Here is a 26,587-nt window from a genome sequence, read left to right on the forward strand (position 1 = left end):
CATGGACTGCGGTAGGGTGCGGCTGCCCTCTGCTTTGCCAGGACAGTGTTTGCCACACAAACTAGGAGTTGGAACATTACTCCAGAAAGCACCTCTGGGCCCACACGGGAGTGCAAGGAAGGCTGAGTCCCACTGGCCGCCCTCTCACCCTCTCAGCACTGCCCCGACAGTGGGTAAAACAGCACAGAAGGGGGAAGGGATCTCTGTCTGCTCTTCAGGTGACATCTCTCAAGAAACAAACAAGCAAAACAACAGAAACAAACTATGAAGCCACAGCGATAGTTTAGTGTCATGCTTAAGGCGTAAGATGGTGCACCATTTTACTCTGGATCTGGCTTATAAAATATTAAAGTGAGGGTACATCATGACCCATGGAGCCTCGGCCTTGTCTACTGTAGATGGAGGGTGCTGATGTCATTTAGCTTCCAGGGCTGTCACACAGATTAACAGGTCCTGAGTACGTACTCACTCAATGAGTGCCCTAGGAGCCTCCCTTTGGAAGGCTGCGTCTACAGAGCACCGAAGCAGTCACTATCAGTGGGAGAGACCCACCTACTGGGTCCTGGTGCTGCAGAGGTTAACTCTTCAGAGGAAGAAGCTATCCTGTTTCTCCATGCGTTTGTAACTTTGTTGGGTCTGAGCTGGTGGTGGCCACAGCAACCAAGGGAATTAGCCAGGTGAAAGCTACAGGATGCTGATGTGGAGTGAGTAAGGAAAAGGAGGGCGAGTGATGGAAAAACTGGAGAAGGAACTGAAGTCTAGTGTGAAATATGGAGTGAAAAGAAGGGGATGTCATCTCTGGAGGACGAGGTGGGCCTCAGCTGCCTGGAGTGTGAAGCGGCAATGTTTGACGGAAGAGCCTTCAATCCTAAGTCTGCTACCCTCCTGTGCAGTGTACTCTTGGTTTTACTATCTCTTAACACGCATCTACATTTACACTAAGAAAGCACTTAGGATATTTATCTCCATGTGTTAATCAAGATTTCTGATATATGATACTTGATATAGAACTCCATTAATAAAACTAGTTGCTGAAGAGAGTCCTCTATTGCAGAACACAAGGTCTAAGTTCCTCATAGGCCCTGCTCCTTTCGTAGTCGCCATCGCCAGGGTGGCAGGGGGGAGAAATATATTCTCTCAGAGTCCTGGCTAAATGACACAGGTCTGGACACTCTGTGGAGGAAAGCAGCAGTTACAATGAAACACGGGCTTGAGTTGCCATTCCTTTATTCCAAGAGTCAGCCCCAGGTAAGTCTTGCACACAGCTCCACACAGACCTTGATCTTGATTGATGTGTGCTTACTGATGCAGGCTCATGATCAGCCACCAGGAACAGGACCCAGCAGGCACATCCTTAGTGCCACTGCAATGCTAAGTAGTGTCAGCACGGTGTGTTTATCAGACAGCCCTTTGAAAGTCCCATCAACTAGGGTAAAGGAGCTGACCATACCATTAGCCAGCCAAGTAAGCAATTCAGTTAATACAGAACCCCATTTGCTTCGTTCTCCAGGAAGCTATTGCCAGCAATGCCAAAAGAAACACCTGGTCAGTGGAAGGGCGAATTTCTATTACCTTGCACTGTCTGAGTCATGAGATTACCCCATTTAACAGACTGTAGAACAGCGGCTTTCATGTGAAATATTAACTAATCCCATGAGCGAGAAGCCCCCGTGCTTTCAGGTCTGACTCTGCTGTGAAGTCACGATTCCCCGGACTCTCTCCCGGATCACATCTTCCTAAGAGGCATGCTCACCTGCCGGGCATAGGCCATCTCAATGCTATCCAGAGAGCTTCGGCCAGGAGGACTCACATCGCTGACGTAACTCGGCTGTAGGTAAAGACACAGCAGGATTAGTTAAGAACAATACTCGAGTGCAAAAACACATCCATGTCTGTAACCTGAATAGGGAAAGCAAAGAAGAAGAGCACAAGGCTGTGCTACAAGGACACAGCTCCTCTAACAGCCCCAGGAAATATTTTCCAGTACTAAAAACCTAATTTTAAAAATTATGCATTTAAAGAGTACTTGATTGCAGCCTCTGGATTTCCATTTAAATGACTTTTGCTTAATGCTCCTGTTGTCAAAAGCACCTCTCCTTCAGCTGTCCTTGGCCAAGCCACTATTTTATCGCACCTAAAGTCAATTATCCATCAACAGGATGTGTGCACATAATTCCTGAATAGAAGTGGCTGGCAAATGTTCAGCCGAAATTCCACAGTCAGGGCTGCCTAAGAACTGGGAACATGGATGCCAGCACACTGTGTGGGAGAACGTTCCCTACACCTCCTACCTCCAACCAGGTCACTGGAAAAAATGTAGTCTATATATGAAGCCATACTGGCTATGACAAGACAGGACACAGTAAAAGAATGTGTAGCAGGCCCAGGAAACCAGAGATCAGAAAAGCAACGAAGCCAGGCAAACAAGGCTGGAGAAGAAGAGGACTCACCAGGAGCCTGGAGGTATGTGAAGAGACAGCAGTAAGCAGTGTAAGACAGACAGACAGACAGACAGACAGACAGACACACACACACACACACACACACACACACACACACAAAGGGGGAGGGATGGGCTTCTCAGAGTAGAGAGCATTCAGAAAATAGCCATTCTGGGACAGGCGTGTAGCAGAAGGGTTAGCACCCATGACTGTACAAAGTGTTTGCAGAGGTGTGTAAAACTTTCCCAAGGAGAGGGTTCCCTCTAGCACTCTAAGCAGAGGAGAAGGAACTGTAATAGCACTCGCACAGAACAAGTCTACGGTGAAAACTAAATCCAGTGACACACACAAGGAGAGAGATGAATTCCTACATAGAATGTTTTGCCTTCATGAACACAAAGAGAAATTAAACTGATTACTTTACAAAATTGTTATAAAAGCATGGTACTGTTTAATTAGAAAAATAACAACAAACAAACAAACAAACACCAGGACCTGAACATTAGAGCTCTAAATGCAACCCATTGTGTATAGCCTAACATATAAAACAAGCAGAGGATGTGAGCCATTCCTATGAGGGAATTCACCACAAGAAAACCAACATGCCCTTTCCTATGTGGACCACCACCACCACCAAAACCAAAACCTCGATTGTCAGTAAAATATAGGGCAAAGCAAAACTGTAGAACCTCAGATACACAACGATATAGCTTATACAGTTGACGAGGAAACAATATGGCACAAACATATAATATCCATACATGGAAGTCCCTAACAGGGAACCAGAAGGACTGACAGAAATTGTCTGGGTGTCATAAGAGTGCACCATGTGAGGAAGCTTTTGTGGTACATCACTGCAGTAAACAAAGGGCCCGTTGAACAGAGTTTTAAACATCTTTTGCATAGAGCAGTGGAGCACTTTCTGCGCTTGGAATTCCACTCGAACCCCAACACATGAAACTAGGCTCATCCCTCAGCAACCTGACAGGGAGCGCAATACACAGCTTAGAAGCATCTAGTGTGAGGCTGTCAAATTCAAATGTCGGTCTACATTTTCCAATCAAGTACATCATTCATTTAAGACATGTCATACTTGCCACTATATGCTAGAAAGAACAAAAATGCTGCCAAACCACGCCCATAACTGAGTAAGATGTTGTGATTTGAGATGTTAAAATATGGGGACTGAATGACTGACACTTGAATACGGTATGAAGTGTCTCATAAAAATCAGTGGCTGCTCAGCAGTCACGAGTCCCACACAGAGCGGAGCGGCAGCTGTGTCATCCGTCATGAAGCCTCAGTTCCGCTTCCCTCGAAAGTCTGCTGCTGCTCAGTCACTCTCCAGACAATAGTGTGGGGATGCGCCAGTGACCATGGCCAGAATCCAACCCACCAAAGTTAAATCCCCCTTCAAACAAAAGTGTGTCTGGGGGGGGGGGGGATACACATATGCACATCTGTATGCATGCATGAACATATGAACACATGTATACATACGTTGAAGCCTCCTCTTCCACTGCCCATGGCTCCCAGGGTTCATATTGAGGCCACCAGGTTTTCATGGCAAGCACTGTTACCCACTGAGCTATCTCACCAGCCCCAAAATACATTTTAAATTTATTTTTTTTTTTAAGATTTTATTTTATTGTATATGAGTATACTGTAGCTGCCTTCAGACACACCAGAAGAGGGCATCAGATCTCATTACAGATGGTTGTGAGCCACCATGTGGTTGCTGGGATTTGAACTCAGGACCTCAGGAAGAACAGTCGGTGCTCTTAAGCACTGAGCCATCTCTCCAGCCCCAAAATACATTTTAAATGTCAGTTAAAATATATCTAGGAATTCCCACACTGCTCAACTCCATCTTGCCATGCAAGCCACAGACACTGGAGTCCTTCCTTACACTGACCAGATGTAAGAACTGGGCCACAAGAATCCACAGCAGGGCAAACAGCCTCGAGGGACGTATGTTAAGGCACATTATTTTTATCTAGACGAACACGAAAAGTTAACAATCTTTCAATTCCTACCTTCCTAGCTGTATCTCTTTCTTCAATGGCATCCTAAGGATATTAATTTTCCAAGTAACTTTATGCTACTAAAACTTGCCAGGAATAGACATTAACAGTATCTTTGCTCTTCTGTTATTGAAAGTCTGGGGGGAACAACTGTTCTAGAGACTACCACATTTCAGTTCATTTCTGCCTTTAGAAAGTCTCCCGAAAGCCTCAGGCTCAGCTCTATATTAAATTATCCAAATTGGGATATTTTCCTTCAAACATAAGATGAACTCAAAATGATCTGAGATCTCCTCTCTGACAACTCTTTGATCCAACAATTGCTACCAATAAGATGCCCAAAAAAGAAGGCTGGCTATACTCACCAAGTCCTACTTCTTCAATTATTATTTTTCTACTTATATCAGATTTTTTCATTCTTAGCAGTACTTCATAAATCAAAAGAGAAAAAAAAACATATTGAAACAACTGATCTTAGCAATGTGCAGCTTACCAAACGCTGAGTTTGCAACATTGCACAGGCGTGGAGCATGCACCCCACGCCAGACACTGGGCTGCAGCTTTATACCTGTTCCCAGGCCTTACAGCAGAAGAAAAGGTGTTTCACAAAGAGACATCCAGGCTCAGGTTTAATTCTGATACTTGTCATCTGTCCTTCAAACTGTGTGCTCTCCTCTACAGGATGAATGAAGTGGAGATAATATATCTTTCCATCATTTTGAAGGAAATTACATGGAAAGTGCCTGTGAAAATACAGGGCTCTACCTACTACAAGAATGGCCAAATTCTGAAAGATCACACACAAGTGTGGCAAAGACAGGAAACAGATGGATTTCTCACAGACTGACGGTGGAGGACATATAATGAAACCATTTAGGGGCAATGTCTAGTAAAGTTAACTTTCCCAGGGTGTGGTGGTTCATGTCTTAATTCCAACCCCTTAAAGAAGCTAAGACAAGAGGATCATTGTGGGTTAAAGTCAGCTTAGACTACCCAGTGAGTTTTGGGCCAGCCTGGACTACAGAGTAAGACCCTATCTCAAAAAAACAAAAAAAGGGCTGGAGAGATGACTCAGCGGTTAAGAGCACTGACTGCTTTTCCAGAGGTTCTGAGTTCAAATCCCAGCAACCACATGGTGGCTCACAACCATCTGTAATGAAATCTGGTGCCTGCTTCTGGTGTCTGAAGACAACTACAGTGTACTTATATATTATAAATAAATCTTTAAAAAAAAAACAAAAGAACAACAAAAATAAACTGTGTATGGGGGGAATGGGGTACAAAGGAGAGGTGGGTGCTGGGAATTGAACCTGGGGCCTGTGCACGCTCAGTGCCCTCCAGTAACCCCGGCTCAGCTCCAAAGCTGAACACACATACCCAGTCACTCTCTCTGGTGTACCCCACAGAGATATAAATATATTTTCATCAAAAGATAAAGAAATTTATAAAATTTATTTTTATAAAGTTTATAAAAGCCAAGTATCCAAATGTCCATCAACACTAGAATGGGCAAACAAAACTAGTTACACTGTTCAGCCACAAAGTGAATTTCTTACCACTACAGTAATATCTATGAGTAGAGTATGATGCAAAAAAGTAGCTACAAAGAAGACGTTTTATGACTCCAGTTGTATAAAGTTCACAGAGGCGGGACCATGGGGGAATGGGGCAGAGGTCAGAGGTTACTGCTGAGATGCTGGGACTGTTTTAGTAACTGTTCATTTTTAATAATTTACTGAATTACATACTTCAGATTTTATGCTTTACTATATAATGTTATACTTTATAGAGAAAATTCAAAACAATAAAGGCAATGAAAACCATATGTAAGCTGAGAATCAGCCATTGTAAGCTCAGGTCTATAACTCCAACACTACAAAGAATAAGGCAGAGATCTCATGAATGAAGTCCTGCTGTTCAACCCACAAGGATCCTCTTGTCTTAGCTTCTTTAAGAGGATGGTATTAAGACATGAACCACCACACCCTGGGAAAGTTAACTACTCGGGCTATATATTAAAACCCTAATTCTGTCTCCAAACAAAGAAACAAAAACTTCCCACAAGTTTTCAGAAAATGGTAATTCTCTGGATACATGGAAGAGACTTGTGTGTACCACCTGCCAACTTACACGGCAACATTGTTAACTCTGCCAAAAATCCCAATGGAGAACAGTACAGGCATGGGTAACTCTCTCCAAGGGCCTGGAGGTCATGGAATAAGAGCCTACTGAATAGACTGTCTATTTTTGAGAGAAGAGCAATCAAGGAAGAATATTTCATTTGTAGTTTATAATTACTTTCAAATCCCTGTACAGAGTACAACCTATTAACACCATTTAAAAAAAATGAAGTTTATGAAACCAGGAGTTGCTCTAATTATTGGCTCAGACTCCGGAAGAATTGAAGAACACTAGATTAGCCAAGGGTCTTGTGTATATTAGTTCTTCCTCCTCAAAGATGGCTTTCAGCTGAAGTCTTTGAGTCTAAGAAATATAGGACAGTGTCCTTAAGGAGCAATTTCCCAAAATAACCAGACACCAGTAGCTATTTACCTGGGCACTTGACTGAACAGAAAGACTGGTTCTTAAATCAACTTCAAGTCCACCAAATCCTTGACCCACACTTCAATACAGCCAAGACCTGAAGTTCTGGGCTTTGCAGCATGTTCTAACTCTGAGCCTGAGCGTCCTACCTCCATATAGGTAAGCGTGTAGAAACCTGCTAAGGGGCATGCACCTGTAAGCCAGTACCACAGGATAGGAAATTTGCAAACCCGAGGGTAGCTTTGGCTACATAGTAAAATCTTAAGTCCTCACCAAAAAGACTGAACAAGAAGCACTGGTAATACTAATATCATCACTTCTAAAACCTTAAAAACTTTAAATAGCTATTTCTGAAAGTACTTTTAGATGCTTTTTCTTTTTTAACTTGACATAGGATCTCATGTATCCTAGGCCGGCTTTGATACTGAACTTGTAATCTTTCTCCTCTTGAGCACTGGGAATTGACCAGGGCTTGCACACGTTGCTCTGAATGAACTACCTCCTCAACTCTGAAATTCCTTTAGAAAGAACACAGGGCTTTAATTCTAGTACTCAGGAGACAGAAGCAGGCAGATCTCTGTGAGTTCAAGGCCAGCCTGGTTTACAAAGCAGGTTCCAGGACAGCCAGGGATACACAGAGAAAACCTATCTTGAGAAAAATAGGAGAGGGGACAATTGGGGAAGGGAGAGGAGGAGGAGAGAAAAAGGAAGAGGAAGAGGAGGAGACGGGTCTGTTAGACCTAAAAATAGCCCCCGAAATTCCTTGCAGGAAGGACCTCCAACTTGCAGTGAGACAGAAGAAAGGGAGCACACAAACACTTTACACAGACACGCACACACGCTCAGCCGTGTGCACCTGTGTAAAGCAATGTGAGATCTGTGTGTGAGGGGAAGTGATGGCCTGCAGACTACAAAGCGGGACAGAATGGAGTACCGGGTGTTTTAAGTTTTGAACCATGGCCCTACACTTTATTTGTTTAATTAAATCTTTCAAAGAGAAGAACAATCTCAATTAGTACAACTGCCAATTAGACAAGCAGACAAGCACTAGGGCTTCGTATTTCTACTGATGGTGACGGCCTGATTGAACCTACCTCACTTTCTTGGGTGAAGTCAAGGGCATCCTCCCCTGATGCCAGCAGCGTATGCAGAATTCTTTGTTTCACCTGTTCCCACTCGACCAGCATTGACTCTCGATGATACTCCTCAGCCATGCCAAAGGTCTGCCAGACAGAAGAGAGCGGGCCTGATGATTCTGGTTTCCTTTAAAACAATGCAGAACTGCAAAATCGGAGCTCCATTCACTGACCAGTTCCAGAAGCAGACCCAAACCATCTACTTAAAAATTTATCATTTAAAAATTTGTTAGCAATGGTTTATAATACACTATTCACTGATGTGAAGACATTTTTAAAAACTCATTAAATTGTGAGAAAATTTATATAAAATATACCATTTAAAGTTATTTTATTTTTATGTAATAGCTGTTTTACCTGCATGGATGTCTGCACATCACATGCATATCTGGTGCCCAGGGAGGCCAGAGGGGGATATCAGATCCTTGAGACTGGAGTTACAAATGATTATGAGTCAGTCACCATGCTGGAGACTGGGAACTGAACCCACATCTTCTGGAGTAGCCAGTGCTTTAACCTGCTGAGCCGTTTCTCCAAGCCAAGTTTTCCAGTTTTAAGTGGACAGCCACCACCTTCCATGCTTATAATGCTGACACAAAACTAAATTAGTTATTCACTCACTAATAACAGGCCGTTCCTTTCTCTACCCAGACCCTGGCAACCATTATCCAGTTCTCTCTCTCCGAATGGGATTACTCCCGTCATCTCTCAGAAATGGAACCATACACTCTATCTTCTTACGACTGGCTTACTTTATCTAGCAGTCCCATCATGTTGAAGCATGTGCCAAAATGTCCTTCCGTTTGTATACAACGCTGCTAAGAACATGGCTATGCAATATCTTTCCAAGTCCCAGCTTTCAAGTCTGGGGATATACTCAGATGCAGAGTCGCTGCCATCGTCTTGGTCAATCTGGATTTCCTGCGACTACCATGTTTCCATCAAGGATGCAGCACTTCAGAATCCCTCTGACACTGAGTCAGGGTTTCCATTTTCTACCCCCTCACCGACACTTGCTCTCGGCTGCTGCTGCTGCTGCTGCTGCTGTTGCTAATAAAAAGCGTCAGATAGTCGTCCACTGTCATTTTGATTTGTGCCTTCCTAATGATTAGTGAGGATGAGCATCTCTCCCTATGCTTAGTAAGACAGACATCGTTACTAGCTCTTGAATTAGGCTATTAAAAGCCACAGTAGTACCTTTTCCTTGTAAGATATAAAACAATGATGGATCCTTTGTATCTTAAGAGTTAACACACACTAAAGGGTGGAGGGCTCTTCCAGTGATTTTATTTATTTATGTTTTTTAAAGCACTAATATTTCTTGTAACAGGAAGAAAGCACTTTTTTAAAAAAGCCTTCTGGGATTGATTTCCCATCATCCTACTCAGGTGACTACACTATTGTTAACTGGCAGAGACAAGACAGGAAGATACCAGAACAAAGGCACTGGGGATCGGGGAGGGGAAGAAGGTGGAAGGGAGAAAATCAAGAAGTAAAGGATGAAAGGAAGTCAGAACAAGCACAGTTTATAGCTCCACTGAACCGAGGCTGCTCTCGGCCTGTAACTTCGCACTTGGTGGGTCAGGGTTCCTAGATTAATCCCACTTTTCAGATGGCTACCTCACCTGCAGTGAGATCGCCATGTAATCAGGCAGCACTGAGAACATATTAGTAATGCCTGCTTCATTCTGGGCCATGCAGATAATTTATACTGATAATAGTTATGTATACAAACTGTAGGGAACTATTAGAGAAATGAACAAAACTTAAACCAGACAGCATGGGTGTCAGGTATAGAGGTAGGACAGCCAGTTAGCCAGGGTTGGAACACAGAAAACCTTTGTCTCTTGTTAATATGTATAAACATAAACACTAAGGCTGTGCATTTGTGACAGATCAGAAAGGTGGAGCTGAAAGAGGTGATTTCCTGGATGTGACTCCCAATGTGTACACAAGGACACCACACCTTTTCTAATGTTCTTCTTAGTGGAAGCTGCTGCCTCTTTAACCTTGAGCCTCTCCCCACAGTTTTGTTCATTCTCTCCCACGTCTTCAGAGTACATTGTAGAAAGGGTATAAAACGTGCTGCCCTTCTTTCTAGTCATTGTGTGTGTATGTGTGTATTTTTTTTTTCCAGGAGCTGAGGACCGAACCCAGGGCCTTGCACTTGCTAGGCAAGCGCTCTACCACTGAGCTAAATCCCCAACCCCGCATGTGTTATTGTATCCCTTGCTCCTTTAGCCTACATTGTAATATGGTTCAAAGCTCAGTGCATTTGTAGAAAGTACTTGATTTCTCCCTTCCACCCCTCTTCCCCTCCCTGGTCCCCAGTGCCTTTGTTCTGGTATCTTCCTGTCTTGTCTCTGCCAGTTGACAATAATCTAGTCACTCGAGTAGGATGGTGGGTCAAAGCAACCACAGTGGAAATTAACTACCCCATCCCCACGCCACTCCATTTACTAAGCTCTCCTGGCACTTCTAGAAATACCAAACAACTTTGATGAGTGGAAGATTTGGGGGCTCAAGTGCTCACACGTCCCTAGGAAGTATGCCAAGTTACTCATTTACAAACAACCAGGAACCTAAACACTGTCATTCTATTTATTGTTGGTATGATAAAAACAATGACCCAACATTAAGATTCTCTTGTCTTACCATATCGCCCCCAGCTTATCTTAGAGACTGTGGAATGTCTAACTTGCGGCCTGCTCGGATGAGGAGCACCCATTGCCCAGCTGCGGCCTGCTGGAGTTACAGTGGAGTCTGCAATACTGAGCTAGAGACACAAAAAGTAATGGCGACTAAAGAGGAGCGATCAACAAAGCTACGCAGAAGAGAAGCTAGAGAACAGGGTCTGAGGCAAGGTAGGAACGGGACACTGAAAGAGTAAGGAGCCACTGAAAGGAAATGTAGAGACCTAAAAACCAAAAGGAGGGCAAAAGCAACCACAGAAAAAGGGACAAAGGAAAGCTGAGTCACCCTTACGTTATTGTTGTGTGAGGAGAGCATTACCTGTGGAAAGCATTACCAGTTAAGAAAAGAAGGCAGGGAGCAAACTAGGCAACTGAATTAAGACCACGTCGGGAGCTCCTGTACTCCACTTGACCAAAATGAAGAAAGCAAACTGCTTTGGCTTCACATCCTATCATTACTGAGCTGCTGCGGCTTTTAGAAACATTCGTATGTTCTGAGAGTGTCGTTTTGTCTCTGCTGGGATGCACTAAATGGGAAAAGCAAAGATCCATTTGTGGTTTTCTAGCCTGTTTTCCTGGCATTTCAGCAGGACATTGGCAAGTCATTCAGACATGAAATTGTAGCTGAAATGCCAGGAAGCTGCTGATTTTTTAATTATTTTTTATTGAAAATTATTTTTGCTCAGCAGCAACCTTCCAATGTCCAGCCAAGTGAGAGGTATCCCCTCAGGCTAGCTCCCAACACTGGAATGTCTTCCTCATAAACACATATGCACACATTTTGTGCTATGGCATGTCACCTAAATGTTTTGGCTGGCTGCACATTTAGTCTCAGTATGGCACAATATTTAGAGACTGCCAATTTCAGAAACACATTCTACAGGGTAAATGTATTAATAAGGTTTGGAGGCACTCAAGAATCCTAATTTAATTTCATTGGTCTTTTATAACAGGACAATTTTGGTGAGAAATTCAAGAGTATGAACAACAACAACAAAATCCTTTCTAAACATCTTCAAATCTAAACCAAATGAATTTCTCTATCTCCAGGCCTAAGTACTGTTGCCAACAATGTAATGAATGAAACTGGAATTTCTCTACTGGTCACGTAACGCCTTTGGAACATTTCTCACACACTCGAGAGGGCAGCCATGCCTGCTCTCAGTCTTATTGAGGACTTTACCCTGTAGACTAAACTGACAGAGCGCACCAAGCAGGGGCACGTCTCACTTTATTACTTGCAGATTTCACAATAATACATAAACACATTTCACCTGACAGTCAAGCTAAGGAAACACTGCAACAGAAACAGCCTTCCGTCCTCCAATTCCTTTGCAGAAAGACACAGCAGACAGACTGGTAGGTGCTTCTGGGAGAAGGCGTCGTCTCAGAGCCAGGGCTAGCTTGACAGCTAACCACCTCTCTCTCTTCCCCAACCTCTCAGAAGCCTCAAAACTCTCTGAACTGGGATGTTACGGAAAGGCTTCAGTCCTTGTCAGAAGCAAGAGGAGCTGACTCAAGTTAATGAAGGAGATGACCCTAAGAGCATCATGAAGGAACACGTCTGTAAAATACGCACATTTATCCGACATGGGATGCTATCCTGCTGTGCCTTGGGGATCTCACCTAACAATCATATTCTCTCCCAGGATGAAATCATCCAGGAACACCTGGGTAAAACTATCTGCTCTGACATTTTCCGGTTGAGAGCATTTACAGAGGCGGGGACAGGCTAGAATGTACAATGGCTTGCTGCCAATCCGGAAACCCCCACCCCCACCCCCGGGTCTGAACTCTGAACCCACATGGTAAAAGGAAATAACCCACCCACAAAAGTTGTCCTCTGGTTCCACACGCCCCACACTAGGAATAAAAGGCAGCATAAAGCAAAGTTTTAATTTTAAAAAAGCGTCGCCATCATGCAGTAAGATGAGGAAGCAGAACAGGCCGGACTTGCGCTCCACTGGTGAACACGTCACTCATGCGTCTCCCGTGGGCTGTTTCTTACCCTCTTCCGGGACTCTTCGATAGCAGACAGCAAGGCATTATCTTTCTCATTCTTCAGGAAGCCCTAGAAAATGAAGTAAAGCCACATAACCAAGGTTACTTTCAAATAGCAGGAAGTGACTGCTGAGCAGAGACAACCCCAGGAGCCTGGCAAAGCAGAGCATGTCTTCACCTTCTGGCACCGAGGTAGAGACAGGAGTATCAGGAGCTCAAGGCCATTTTCAGTAACACAGGAAGTATGCCGGCCAGACTGGGATACTGGGACTTCATGTACTCTCTGTTCTCACTGCCCCTGCCAAAGCCTAGTGGCAGGACATTAGCCAAACTCTAAATGTCAGCTGACTTACGTATAACAAGGAGATAACGTAATGAAGCTCTTGGACCCAAGGCTCAATACACAGCCCTATCATTAATACGGACTGCCTGATATGTGGGAGACACTAAGGAAAGGGAGCTCAGGATGACCTCCTTGTTCTTGTCCACTGTCTCTATTTGCCTGAGGTCAGTTGAGAGAGGACACAAGAGACTGTGACAATAGCCGCAGATACACACAGGCAGACACCAGGTCAACACCCTGTCTTTTATACATAGGTAAAGCTTCTTTTCCACAGCCTGGGGCTGAGGGGCCGAAGTAGAAACAAGGACAGCTACAGTTAGTATTATAGATTCAAGTATGGAGACCAAAGTTTTGGATGTAATATGAAAGACTCCAAGGTATGCCGCACCCCAGATCCACCTACATTCTGAACAGCACAGTTGGCAAGCACACTATTCATACATTTATACATTTCAATGACCTGCTTTCTTTATAATTTTTTAAAAGAATTTTGGGAATATAATAGAAAGAATTAAGCAACGGCTTTTAAATGGCAAGCTCACTGAAGCTGCCCTGATGATTTCCCAAGATATGGTTGGTTTGAATACTTGCATTTTAACAAGCGTAGCTTCACTGCACTCTGTCAAACAGCCTAGTTCTTACACTGCTGGCTAACAAATTGTGGGTGGAAGGCAATACAGGAATATAGTTTGGATAAGATATTAATAATAACCTTAGAGTTCCAAGATTCCTTATGCACTGGCCCACACTGCTCTCACACTCCAAACCACACGATGCACTGAGGTAGGCAGCCAGCAGCCAGCCAACAGTCGTCTCAGAAAGACGGCTCTAGAGCAGCTCTCAGGATTCAATGCAGACTTCCATCTACACTGATAACAGGGCCATGAGGTGAGGGTTACGGAGGGGTTTCAGTCCCTCTTTAATAATGGTCCCCGCATGTAGGAAAGGGAGACAAATTATGTGATTATAAAATATGCATATATTGCCCTTGATGAAAGAAGTCAAACTTTTATTATGAATTCTCTATTTTTGAGACAGGGTCTCAACTGTATAGCATCCAACTCATATCTTTCTTATGAGGACTTCAATGGCTAAGGCTGTATTAAAGGCTTACAGTGTCTCCAGTTACGAGCAAAACTATGCATCATGCTGTGAACTGATACTGCTCAACAATGGCAGGCAGGGACCATGCGCTGCTGCTTCAGGCAGCCGTGTGAACAATGGTAGGAGCGAGAGGAGAAGCCACTGCTTGCTAAGGCCTAGTTTAATTTTCCTGTTATGGCTGATGCAGAGGGCAGTATGCTGGTTAAGTCTGATAGTCTATCTTCTCTTCTATGCTTCCCCGATCTGCCCAAGTCAAATGATCAGCACTTTAATTTCTTTAACCACGCTTACATTCATGCATTTCACATACATGCATACTTGCATGAAAGCAGTGGTCAGACACATTGGTTCAAAAGCGAAATTCTTGTAAATGGGGCTCTTAATTGAATTTAAAATTTAAAATTTTCTCTCTCTCTCTCTCTCTCTCTCTCTCTCTCACACACACACACACACACACACACACACACACACACACACATACACACACACACACAGAGTCATAAAAACAAACATTACCAACAAGAAAAAAAGGCCATATATTTGAAGAAAAGTGGGGTGGGGTTTACATGGGAGGGACTGGAAGGAGGAAAGGGAAGGGGGTAAATGATGTAATTATATTATAATTTCCAAAAATAAAAGATTATCATAGAAAAGGGAAAATAACAAACGATTAGGGTCAGATTAAGCTCCTTGCCTTTTAAAAACTGTTTTTAAAAATGACAACATATTAAACGACAACATATTAAACGAAGCATTTGTACATGAGACTTGGATTTCAGATCCTTTCCCAGATAGCACAGTATTTGCGTGTGCCCTGTGCACAGTTTAAGCCATAGATCACTAATGCAATGTGAATGCCGAGTTAAGAGCTTAAATACCATATTATTTAGGCAATGATGACAAGAAAATCTGCATCTACTCAATACCCCTCCACCAGATCTTGCCATTTCTCTCTCCAAGGCTGCCTTAAATGTCCAATTCTCTCTCCAAGCCTCCCAAGCACCGGTGTTACAGGTCAGTGCCACCACACTGTGCAGGTTAGACAGTGTTTATTCTAGAATGTTTATGTTTGGGTATATACAGGGACAATTACATTTATTCTGATCTTTGATATTTATCTGTTATTTCTTTCTACAAGGAAACATTAGAATAGACTATACATATTATATTTTTTAAAACTATACATTAGCAGCCGATCTTTAAAAAAGAATTAGCAGGTACACAGTAGTGATGGGCTCTTGTGCCATCTAGTGGTGATTAATGTCTTCTAAAGAACACACCCTTGGGGGAAAAAACGAATGAAGATATTTTAAAGACACCGTCTCTCTCTCCCATTGACTATCAAACTATAGAGACCACCCAAGAAATTCTAATTTCCCCAAGTATCTCATGATGGGAGGAAAAGGGCTGAAACTAGTGCCAGACAGAGGGGCAACCTGTCCCCAAGACAGACACTTAACACAGGTCTGACAATTCCTCAGACCACCCTGCAGGACAGACTGGAGTCCAGATGAGACAGGGAGGAACACAATCAGACCAGCAGGCTTGGCTAGGCAGACTTCTTGCTCTGTGTTAACTTAAACCTCATGTCAGGACATGAAGATGGATTTGGAGGGACTGGGGGCCACTTTGTTCCTCTCCCAGTACGGTCATATTAAATAAATCTTCTTCTGTTCTTCACCACCACCACCACTACCACTTACCCACCCCAGACAGGGTTTCTCTGTGTAGCCCTCTCGTCCTGTAACTTTCACTGTAGACCAGGCTGGCCTTAAACTCAGAGACCCACCTGACTCTGCTTCCAAATGCTGGCTCTGTTCGTCCGTCTTACTTCTCTCTTTCGCTCTCTATAGAGCATGAGTAGCCCTAACTAGCTTTATAAAGGATGAGTCTTCACAACTCTGGAACAGTAACACTAGGCTGGAATAAAATCGCTGAACTAAAAATGGGAGCAATAATGTATTTTACCATATAAAACAATGAAAGCAAAATTAAACATCGAAATGGGTAAAAGATTCCTGTCTTCTCCTCCCCTTCCTTCTGACAGCCTGGACAGGGCCAGCTGTGGTGGCTCACCACTGTAATCTCAGCACTTAGGAGTAATGCTGCAAGTTCAAGGCCAACCTAAGCCTCAGCGTAATACCTTGTCTCAAAACACCAAAACCTAAAGCATAACAAGATAAACTGAACAGTTGGACAGAACACAGTCTGTCTCCACCCTAGCTTCTAAGCCTCTTCCTTGACTTGCTGTGGCTAGTTATGTTTTAAGTTTAAATTACTGGGCTGGAGAGATGACTCAGCGGTTAGAGCACTGACTGCTCTTCCAGAAGTCCTGAGTTCAATTCCCAGCAACCACATGGTGGCTCACAACCATCTGTAATGAGATCCGATGCCCTCTTCTGGTGTGTCTGAAGACAGCTACAGTGTACTCATATATAATAAATAAATCTTTTAAAAAAAAGTTTAAATTACTGTGCTCAGAGATCTTCTAAACAGAAATGCCTCTAACCTGCCAGCCCCACTTGCCCAAGAGCAGAAAACTCCCTGGAACGCCGGGGGCTATTGTTAATGTAAGAGAAGAATTGGGTTTCTGCTTCTGTGAACAACCTTGGTTGTCCCAACTGTACACGATGTGTTTGATCACACATAGGCAGGCATTATGTATGTCAGGATGTATGTGTGCCTTTGATTGGACGAATGTGGTTAGAATATAGTTCCTGCTTAATGTAATTCAGTGCCATACCATGGGAATCCAGAATCCGTCATTCTGGCCAGTATTGAATAAAGCTAGCTTCAAATTTGGCTCAAAAATTGCGGTAGTGGTCTTATTCTTACTATTGGATCAATAGACTTTGTCTATGTGCTGCTTTTCTTTCTTTCTTTTTTTTTTTTTAAGATTTATTGTTTATGTATATGAATACCCTGTAACTGTCTTCAGACACACCAGAAGAGGGCATCAGATCCCATTACAGATGGTTGCGAGCCACCATGTGGTTGCTGGGAATTGAACTCAAAGCTCTGGAAGAGCAGTCAGTGCTCTAACCACTGAGCCATCTCTCCAGCCTGCTTCTTTTCTTTTGGGTTTCTGAGCCTCTTCTTAAAACTATAAAGCCTATCCTCATCCTGGAGAGGCATTTTTATCATTTACCAAAAAGTGGGTTCTCCGGAAAACAAGTTAGGGTACAAAGGTAGGCTGAGCTGGGTCTCCACAACTAAAAGGTCTCTGCGCATGGCTCCCCTTGTCCTCGGAGATGCCTGCAGGCCTTTGGAGTTAATATGTCTATACCCAACTTTCCTATTTGCTCCTCCCTTCCAGAGCCCTGGATTAGACACTTCACGGACTCTTGGAATGGGTTTTGGTTTCCGGCTTTCAGGAACACTCAATAGCTCCCATTCAGGAAGGAATGAGGCAACTCAACAACATCTAGGGTCAATCCTTTAACAATAAAGAAGCACAGACATCACAAGTCTAAAAGATCCATAGCATACACACGCACACACGTACAAACACACACACACACACACAAACTTATAGTATATATATATAATATATACATATTTAAAGTATGTATATATACATACTATACATTTATATGTATATGTACACACAGACACACACGCATACACACAGGCCTGAGTATTTACATGTATGTGATAACACATGCATGCCTGGTGTTACAGCCACCATATGGGTCTTCTGCAAGAGCAGCAAGTGTTCTTAACCGCTGAGCCATCTCTCCAGTGCATCTTTGCTAGAATAACCCAGACCAAAGCTTCCAGATCCCATCCACTTTCGTAGCGATACAATAGTATTTAGGGATCCGATGGTCAAAGTGGCTCCTAAATCACTGTAGGCCGGAAGATGAGCCTTATTTAACTTAATACAGACTCTGGTACTCAGAGTACTCCAGAGAAGCAGCATAGGCAAGAACACTGCCTTGCCTAACGCACACATGTTCTTAGTTCATCTGCTTCTAACAGTGAGGAACCAGTTCAGCAGGCACGTGCTCTTTTTCTTTCAAATCCTGAGGACCTGAGTTCAGAGTCTTAGAACTCATATAGACACTACATATGTGCTCACACACACGTGCACATAACATAATCACTTAAAAAAGAATCTCTAATGAGAAAATTTTCCATGTTCAGTTTAGTCAGAAAAGAAAAGCCATTAAAAAAACAGGATTTATACTGCTTCTTTTACAGGTCTCTGCTCCCACCTACAAGTAAGCTTGACTTGAACATATAAAGTTCCTCACTGCTGTAATGCAGGCACACACACAATTAGAAGCTGCTGCACAAAGGAAAAGCCATGTTTTATATGGTTCTCACAACACAAAACACTATTTATTCTCTCTTTCCTCCAACAGACCAACCAGCAATCCATGCTGTCAAATGGAGAGTGAGGCTGGATGGTGGACATTTACCAAAAGGCATCTGACACGATGTAAAACCCACAGTGGACACCATGGAACCTTTGTGCTGCCTCCCACGTCATATATATGATAGATACAAATTAACAGGAAATCTGTAAGAACCAACACTCAAAATACTTAAGTTTAAAATTTTACATTTACTTATTTGGGCCAGGGATCATGGCACACATGGAGGTCAGAGACAACCTGTGGGAGTTGGTTCTCTCCTTCAATCACATGGCCTCCAGAGATTGAGCTCAACTCAGTAGACTTGGCAGCAAATGCTTTTATTCGCTGAGTCATCTAGCCAGCCCCAAATCAAAATATTAACACTATGACTGAATGAAGTACCAAGACACAAACAAAAGGTGGATAAGCAAGAAGGGGCTAGGTGGGCATGGTGACACACACCTTTAACCCCAGCACTTGGGAGGCAGCGGCAGGTGGACCTCTGTCATCTGAGGCCAGCCTGGTCTACAGAGAGAAGTCAAAGACAGCCAGGGCCATATACTGAACCTTGTCTTTTGGGAGGTGGGGACAAAGGAGGTGGATAAATAAACAGGGTAACTCTTACTCCGAGATGAAACAGAACACAGTGAGCTGGGCCTCTGGAATGCTGTGGACATGCTTCTTCATTACCCTGTCTGTGGCGTCTGGTGATGCCCCTCCCACACCCTCCTAAGGAATCACTCAAGTGCAAATGATGAACTCAAAGAGCAGATAGTTTTACATTTGGGTAAGAGGATTTACTAATGTCTTAAAGTACTTTGTGTTATTTTATCAGGTAGAGATTACTGTGATAAGGGAATATAGAATGAGGCTGGATCTCCACTAAGGTTCAGGCTTTATTCTCCAACTCAGATTTAAAGTCCCACTGCTTGTTTTCTTAAATCATCTGTTGATAGATTGCATATGTTCCCCATAAGAAAGTCATGTCAGACAGACTAGAATGACGTCACTAGCCTGAAGCTGGTGTGAGTCTGTGCTGAGCCTCACAGCCCTTTCAGCAGGCGGCAGCAGGTGCTTGTTCAGACAGGTCTGGAGACAGAGGTGGCAGCCCCTGGCAATGTGACACGGTGCTGTACAAGTCATGATGACTGTCTCATTTTGTATTTTGGACAAAATGGACTTCAAGTGTTAGGCTATAAGGAAGGTCATAAAATTGCATGCTGGATCTGGATGCTTTAAAGCAGATCAGATTATTATTAAAACTGGTTTACGGGGCAGTCTTCTAGTTCTCCCCCAGGAGGAAGAGAATGCAGTGTCCACGAGGAGATGCTAATAAATGCCAGCATGGGTGGTATGTCCTCCCAGACCAACAAAGGGCACGTGGGCAACATTTTGACCTTAGGGCGCTGACACACCTGGTCTCCTCAAAATCATGTCAGTATTAGTCCATCTGCACCACTGCCTTCTAAGAAAGCATGGGCCTTAAAGAGGGGCACTACTGTAAGCCCACTTATGCTTCATGCATATTTCCTCCTTACATGTTCCCCACCCCACAAACAGGCAAAACCCTAGAACAAAAGCCCAACTTCTAAGACTTCAGAGTCAGCTAAAGCTGTGGACAAGCAGCAGCAAGGTCAGGTGGTGAGGGCTGCAGAGATGTGTAAACACCGTCCTGTCAACATAACGTGGGCACAAAAACGCTGGATGCCTCTTCCTGGCTCTGCACCGAGGCATCGCACTGCGGCTGATTAGTACAGGGAGTTGCTAACTTGAGGAAGACCGTGTTAGAGGCTGCGTCCCACTGAGGCTGCTTATATCCTATGCTGCTACCGATAAGCCTCTTCTGCCCCTTGTAAGGGCAGAGGGGCATTCTTATTACCTGCCTTATTACACCAGCCATTTCTAGATATTCAAGAATGATAAACAAGTCACACATCATAGTTATTGGGAGGCTCCATACAGAGGGTACAAGTATTGATCACATCATATAAATGAGTGATTCCTTTGACATTGGTGACAAAGGAAAAAAAAATGTTTTTCTACACATTCTGCTTTCTTCCACATCCCAAAGAGCTCTGCTGCCCTTAAGGCCTGCATAAAGCACTGCTTTTTCACAGGAGGACTGGAGAGGGGACAACTCAGTCAGCACTGCTGACACAGCACACCTTAAAACTATGTCCACGCCTACACCCAGTGAGAGAGACCAGGATGGAGCATGGTAGCATGGCCTCTGCTGGCCATCCCCTCCCTCCCACCCTCCTTCACTCCCTCCCTTCCCCCCCACGGGGGGGGGATGTGGCTGTCACAGTGGTAGACAAGGGATAAGGGGGGCCAGTCAGCAGCTCTGACACTGCGATGACACCAAAGAGAAAAAAATGTGAGCATTTCCTCTCTTCCTTCATCAAATGGCCCTAACCTCAGCACACTTGCTAAGGCTAAACTATGGAGACACAAGAAAGGGAAGGATTCTGCAGGAAGAACTTTTTCAATCCACCTCTGCAAATGGAAGGAATATTAATAGTACATTGTGTGCTTGGCTTCAGAGAGCATCAGCAGAGGCCTCTCCTCACCCAGAGACATGAATAGGATCTCACAACTGGACCCACAGTCACTCTAGGGGAGGAACAGGTGGGCTCATTAGGGACAAAGGAAGCATTCCAAGTTCACCTTGGACTCCGGGTACTAAACCTACCCTGCAGCATAAATGGGAATACACCAAGAATGGCCTGGTCTGTGAGCAGCATCCTCTCCACGGCCCTTACAATGACTCTGAAAAACCCACTAAGGCAATCTCTACTTTTAACAGGAAACAAGAGTAGGAATGGATTCCTGAGCTTTATCTGATCTTGTGCCTTCTATCCTGTTGGGGAAAAAAATGAAAGCAAGCTTTGGACACTGAGCTGGGGGTTGGGAGTAGGTAGGGCTTTAGCAGAAAGTGTGTCTCAGTGAGTGAGTGAGAGCTAGCAGCCTGCTTTCTGAGGAGCTCAGGATGAAGCCTGAGCTCCACTCAGCAGCACAGGAACGCTGGGAGGACAGTGTTTAGGATTCACACTCACATTAATTCTCCGCTGCTGCCCAGTGTCGGTCATTCACACTGCAGCCAAGAATGGCAGCCTCTGTGTTGGGGATTTAGCTCAGTGGTAGAGCGCTTGCCTAGCAAGCACAAGACCCTGGGTTCGGTCCCCAGCTCCGGGGGGGAAAAAAAAAAAAAAAGAATGGCAGCCTCCCTGCTCTGCAGCCTCCCCTGCTCTGCAGCCTCCCCTGCTCTGCTCTGCAGCCTCCCCGGCTCTGCAGCCTCCCCTCCCCTGCTCTGCAGCCTCCCCTGCTCTGCAGCCTCCCTGCTCTGCTCTGCAGCCTCCCCTGCTCTGCAGCCTCCCTGCTCTGCAGCCTCCCCTCTCCCCTGCTCTGCAGCCTCCCCTGCTCTGCAGCCTCCCCTCCCCTGCTCTGCAGCCTCCCTGCTCTGCAGCCTCCCTGCTCTGCAGCCTCCCTGCTCTGCAGCCTCCCTGCTCTGCAGCCTCCCTGCTCTGCAGCCATTCCCAAGCTGATAGGTCTGAGCACAGGCCAGGATGGGCATCACAGAAGAGAGAGCCTTGGTTTCACTGCAGTCCCTTCATACTCAAAAATTCATTTTTCAAAAAATTGGAAACAACCAAAGACATTTCCTCTGACTTCACATTGGTTTAAGTGTAATTTGTCAAAGCATTCCTTTTTTAAAAGTGCTTGAAGTTTTGTTCTCTCCCAAACCTCTTTGTTAAGGCTGGAAACCTTCAGACTTTACTCTGTTGGAGCCAAGGAATGCTGCGGAATGCACCACTTACCACTGTCACCATAGACACGGCCGCAGGTCTGAAAAATATAAGCAGTGGAGAACATGGGGCAAGGCCATTTATCAAGTAGAAACTGCCCCAGATTAAAGGCAGCTAAATCCTTTTACTCATTCTTGTCCTGCAGAACGTTCTACTAGGGATGACTTCAGAGAACCCAGCCCCATTCCAGCTAACAGAGTATCTATTCACCACGAGCCTAGGAGCTTCAGTTGCAGACCATATTTTTAATTGTGTGTGTATAAAGGACAAATTGGTAAGTGTACATCATCTTCAACACAAACCCAGGAAGACTCTCAGCACAGCTCAGGAGTCATTTCTGAGATAGCTGCAAACAGACACGTCTGTAAGTCAGGTTGCTCCAGCAGACAGACAGATTGACTGTGATGACTCTGACCAGCCGGCCAACAAAGAACAAAAAAAGGAGGAGGGGGGAGAGGGAGGGGAAAGAAGAAGAGGAGGGGGAGGGGAGGAGGAGGAAGAGGAGGAAGAGGAAGAAGAGGAGGAAAAGGAGGAGGAGGAGGAAGAGGAGGAGGAGGAGGAGGAGGAGGAGGAGGGGGGGAAGTAGATGCAGACAGCATGTGGGTCAGGAATACAGTGCTATGGATGTAGAAGACATCATTTCTTATGCCTGACCTTGAGAAAGTTATTTACTGCAGTAAACCTTGCTTTACTTAAACCAGATAAGCTGACTGTACCAGATAAACTTTATGGTTGGCTCCAAAAACTCAAACTTGTAAGAGATGGTAATGAGAAAAGCAGCATCGTCATCACCATTCTGACCATATTTCATCTCAGAACAATCTATCCCCAGAGTCATAAGAAATACCGTAAGCTTCGTTTTGAAAGCTCTGGCATATTTCATATATAAAATAACAAAGCCCATGAACAACTAGAATGAGACAGAGAATACAGTCTTACAGGAATGTTACTTTACCCTGCCACTAAGAAACTGTTCTGTGTTCTCTAAAAATGCATCTATATAACAAGTTCTACACTAAAGAACACACAACGGAGGCCACCCCAAAGTGTTAATACAATCTCTTAAAGGTGGCACAGACACAAGTGCTAACAACTCTTTAGGAAAATCTGAAACGTCTATCTTCTATAGATCACGAGTAACCGTGAACTGTTGGATGTCTTCAGACTGCAACAGAAGATAACTGCAGCCCAGCTCTCCTCATGGTGCCCCCATGACGCCATTTTACTCCCTCCTCACTGCCATCTTCGTGCCACTGCGTGCTTCCTACAGGCTGGCTGGCATGTGTGCTTGTCTGCTATGTACTGCAGCACAGTCAGAGGTGTGATATGAATTTATTTTCTGTTATGGAAAGAACCAACTCCTGATTCTTTACTCTCAAAAGGCTAAAATTGTATGTGGAAACTGAAGAGCTTCCAAATTGCAGAGCCTCAAGAACACAAGTATCAGGAAGAGCCTCATCAAGCAGCCAAATTGGAGTAGACCAGGCTGGGAGCGAAGAAGACACAAAGCACTAGACCTCTGCCACCTCCCAGATGATCTAAAAAGGTACTTGGCACAGAGCTTTTTTATAAAGCCAGTAACAGGAAGGAGGGGAGAGCTCACAGAATCTTCTAACAAAGAGTACTTCAAGATTTTCAAAGGAAGGCTTTGCAGAGCTCCTTAAACCATCTACCCACATTCTATGTAGGGATGCAGTTCTAATTCACTACCTGAAGACACTTTGATTTCAAGGTGTGAGCCTTGTGAAATCAAAGGGAAAGGGACCTTTGCTTTCTAGAACATCTATGAACAATTAATGCATGCAATGCAGGCTCTCTGAGACATTAAACACCCACAATGAAGGCCAGGCTTCTTTCTGTATGAGGATTCTATCAGCATAGAGGGTTTACAGAATGTCTCTAGGATTCCCGTCAGAGTCTGTACAACTAGCTGAGTCTGCCGTGTCAATATAAAGTTGCTGTGAAGAAAACTGCTCTTTCCTGAGCATCCAACATGTACTAAACAGAGACAGTGCATAGCGTCCAGGAGGAACAGCAGCCCCAACAACCTACAGAAGGAGGCTTCCTAAGCCTGCCACAAGTCAAGAGTTCTGTGAACCCGGTTCTGTGAAGGCTGAACTGAAACAGCCCCTCAGCCTGGTGAGCCAGCTCTTCAAGCACAGTTTACTGTCAAACTTAACACTCTTCAGGGTTAAAAAGATAAAAATCCTTCTGCCTTTAAAAAATAAACACACGGGGCTGGGGATTTAGCTCAGTGGTAGAGCGCTTACCTAGGAAGCGCAAGGCCCTGGGTTCGGTCCCCAGCTCCGAAAAAAAGAACCAAAAAAAAAAAAAAAAAAAAAAAAAAAAAAAAAAAACACACACACACAAGTCACAGTTAAAGTCCACACGTGTTCTCTCAGCAATCAGATCTGAATCAAGTCAAGTCCAACTATATTTAAGAATCCAGGTTCATAAGCTTACAGTTACAGAAATGGGTTTGATGTAAGTAGCTTTGAATTCACAAGTATTTAACTAAGTAAAGGCACTAACTATGGTCCCCATAAGTGAGAGACAGAACTCAATCTAGTATTTTTTAGAACAAAATCTTCTTTTGTTCCAAACACTTTTTCCTTATGCCTTTAATCATGTATTTATAGACTATTAACATGGAAGTCTTTTTTTAACAATAAAAAGCTCTAAAATTCAACAATCCTTTTCAGGAATAAAAAGCATTCTTCTTAAAGACAATAAAAGAACCTAAACTCTGAAAGTTACTACTCTTATGCTTCCTTTTGTTCCCTCAGAAATCATTTCCATCTGTGATTAGTGATAAATTCATATTTATCATTATTAATGAATAATTAATTAAGGTCATTTGCTAAAATTACTCATGAATCCCATATTTTAAGAATATACCTAATTTTTGACATAGAACTCAGAAAAAAAAAATCCAAGGATCTCTGCTATACTTTTACAGTGGCAACCTTAGCTTAAAGTCTATTTTACCCATTCAACCAGAGACAAATTTTCGACCTTTATCACTATGGGAAATACTTACTGTAGACAAAGGATTCCGTTTTCTCTGGGAATATCTCCCCACCCTAAGGAACTTCTCTACAGCGTGTAAACCAGTGTAGGCCACAGCTCTGTGCCACAGCAGCTAACATAACTGGGGTGGACCTGCGGTTGCCTTCAGAATCCTGCTCATCTCGCCCAGGATACAGCTAATTGGTGAAAATGGTGGAGGAGACATTTCCATACATTCCATTCAGGAGCTCTGAGGAGGGCACTGGCATCCACCCACTTCAAACAAAGGGAAATAACTGCAAGTGTACAAGGCGTGGGTAACTGAGTCACCTCCCTGTGCACAGGGTCTGCCCCCCCCCACCCCGCCTCACAGGTTCCTCCATCTTTACAAAATGCAAACCACAGCCATTGTCTCATCTCAGAAATCAATTCTATGCCGTGTTGCATCGGGTCAGAGTTTTAAAGGAATCTTAGGCACAAGTAAATCCAGACCCCACCCCCACCCCAATACTGAGAGAAACCAAATTCTCACAGCTCCCCTCCCTTTCTGAGCAGGTCTCCTCCATTCGCACTTGACAGCTTCTCCAGCTTCCTATTGTTAGTAAAGAAAGTCCCACCTCTGAGGGGCCAAAGCTCAGCCAGGTGAGCAATTTCCAAGTCTCCGTTTCAAAGGAGCTCCAGACCCCACAGGCCCCACAACAGAAACAGAGTCTTGAGATGAAAAGGTGTGTGTGTGTGTGTGTGTGTGTGTGTGTGTGTGTGTGTGTGTGTGTGTGTATAAATTGGTATTTTTGTTTTTTTGATTTAATTGCTTTTTAAGGCATGACAATGAACTGATTTAATGTTGAACTAAAACTACTTTATTTCTGATATTAATCAAGTTATTAAGTACTATTTATAGAAAACATTATTATTATCTTGTTATTCTCCAAACACTGTTTACATGACTTAGGAAGTTTTTATTTCACTTATAAAAATCACAAAAATCTGAGATATATGTAAAATATATGTAAAAGACCTATACAGTTCTCAGTTGGAATTTGAGAAATTAAAATTATTGTCTTAATTTAAATTGCCAATAACTGATATTAAGAATTTATGCTACGTACTAATATTTAATTTTTC

The 26,587-nt window shown here is 43.8% G+C and overlaps 1 protein-coding gene across 3 annotated transcripts in view; it reads right to left on the bottom strand.

The window, feature by feature from the left end:
- Nup93 (nucleoporin 93) overlaps positions 1–26,587 on the bottom strand; it is a 103,525-nt gene that overhangs the window by 20,499 nt on the left and 56,439 nt on the right. For 2 of the 3 annotated variants that reach the window (NM_001011925.1, XM_087594046.1), the window contains 3 exon segments: positions 1,754–1,828; positions 8,104–8,232; positions 12,847–12,909. In NM_001011925.1, the coding sequence (NP_001011925.1) occupies positions 1,754–1,828; positions 8,104–8,232; positions 12,847–12,909 (267 nt within the window). 3 annotated transcript variants of the gene reach the window in all.

This window comes from Rattus norvegicus, chromosome 19 (genome assembly GCF_021556685.1).
Source record: "Rattus norvegicus strain SHRSP/BbbUtx chromosome 19, alternate assembly SHRSP_T2T, whole genome shotgun sequence".
In the NCBI taxonomy this organism is placed as follows: Eukaryota; Metazoa; Chordata; class Mammalia; order Rodentia; family Muridae; genus Rattus; species Rattus norvegicus.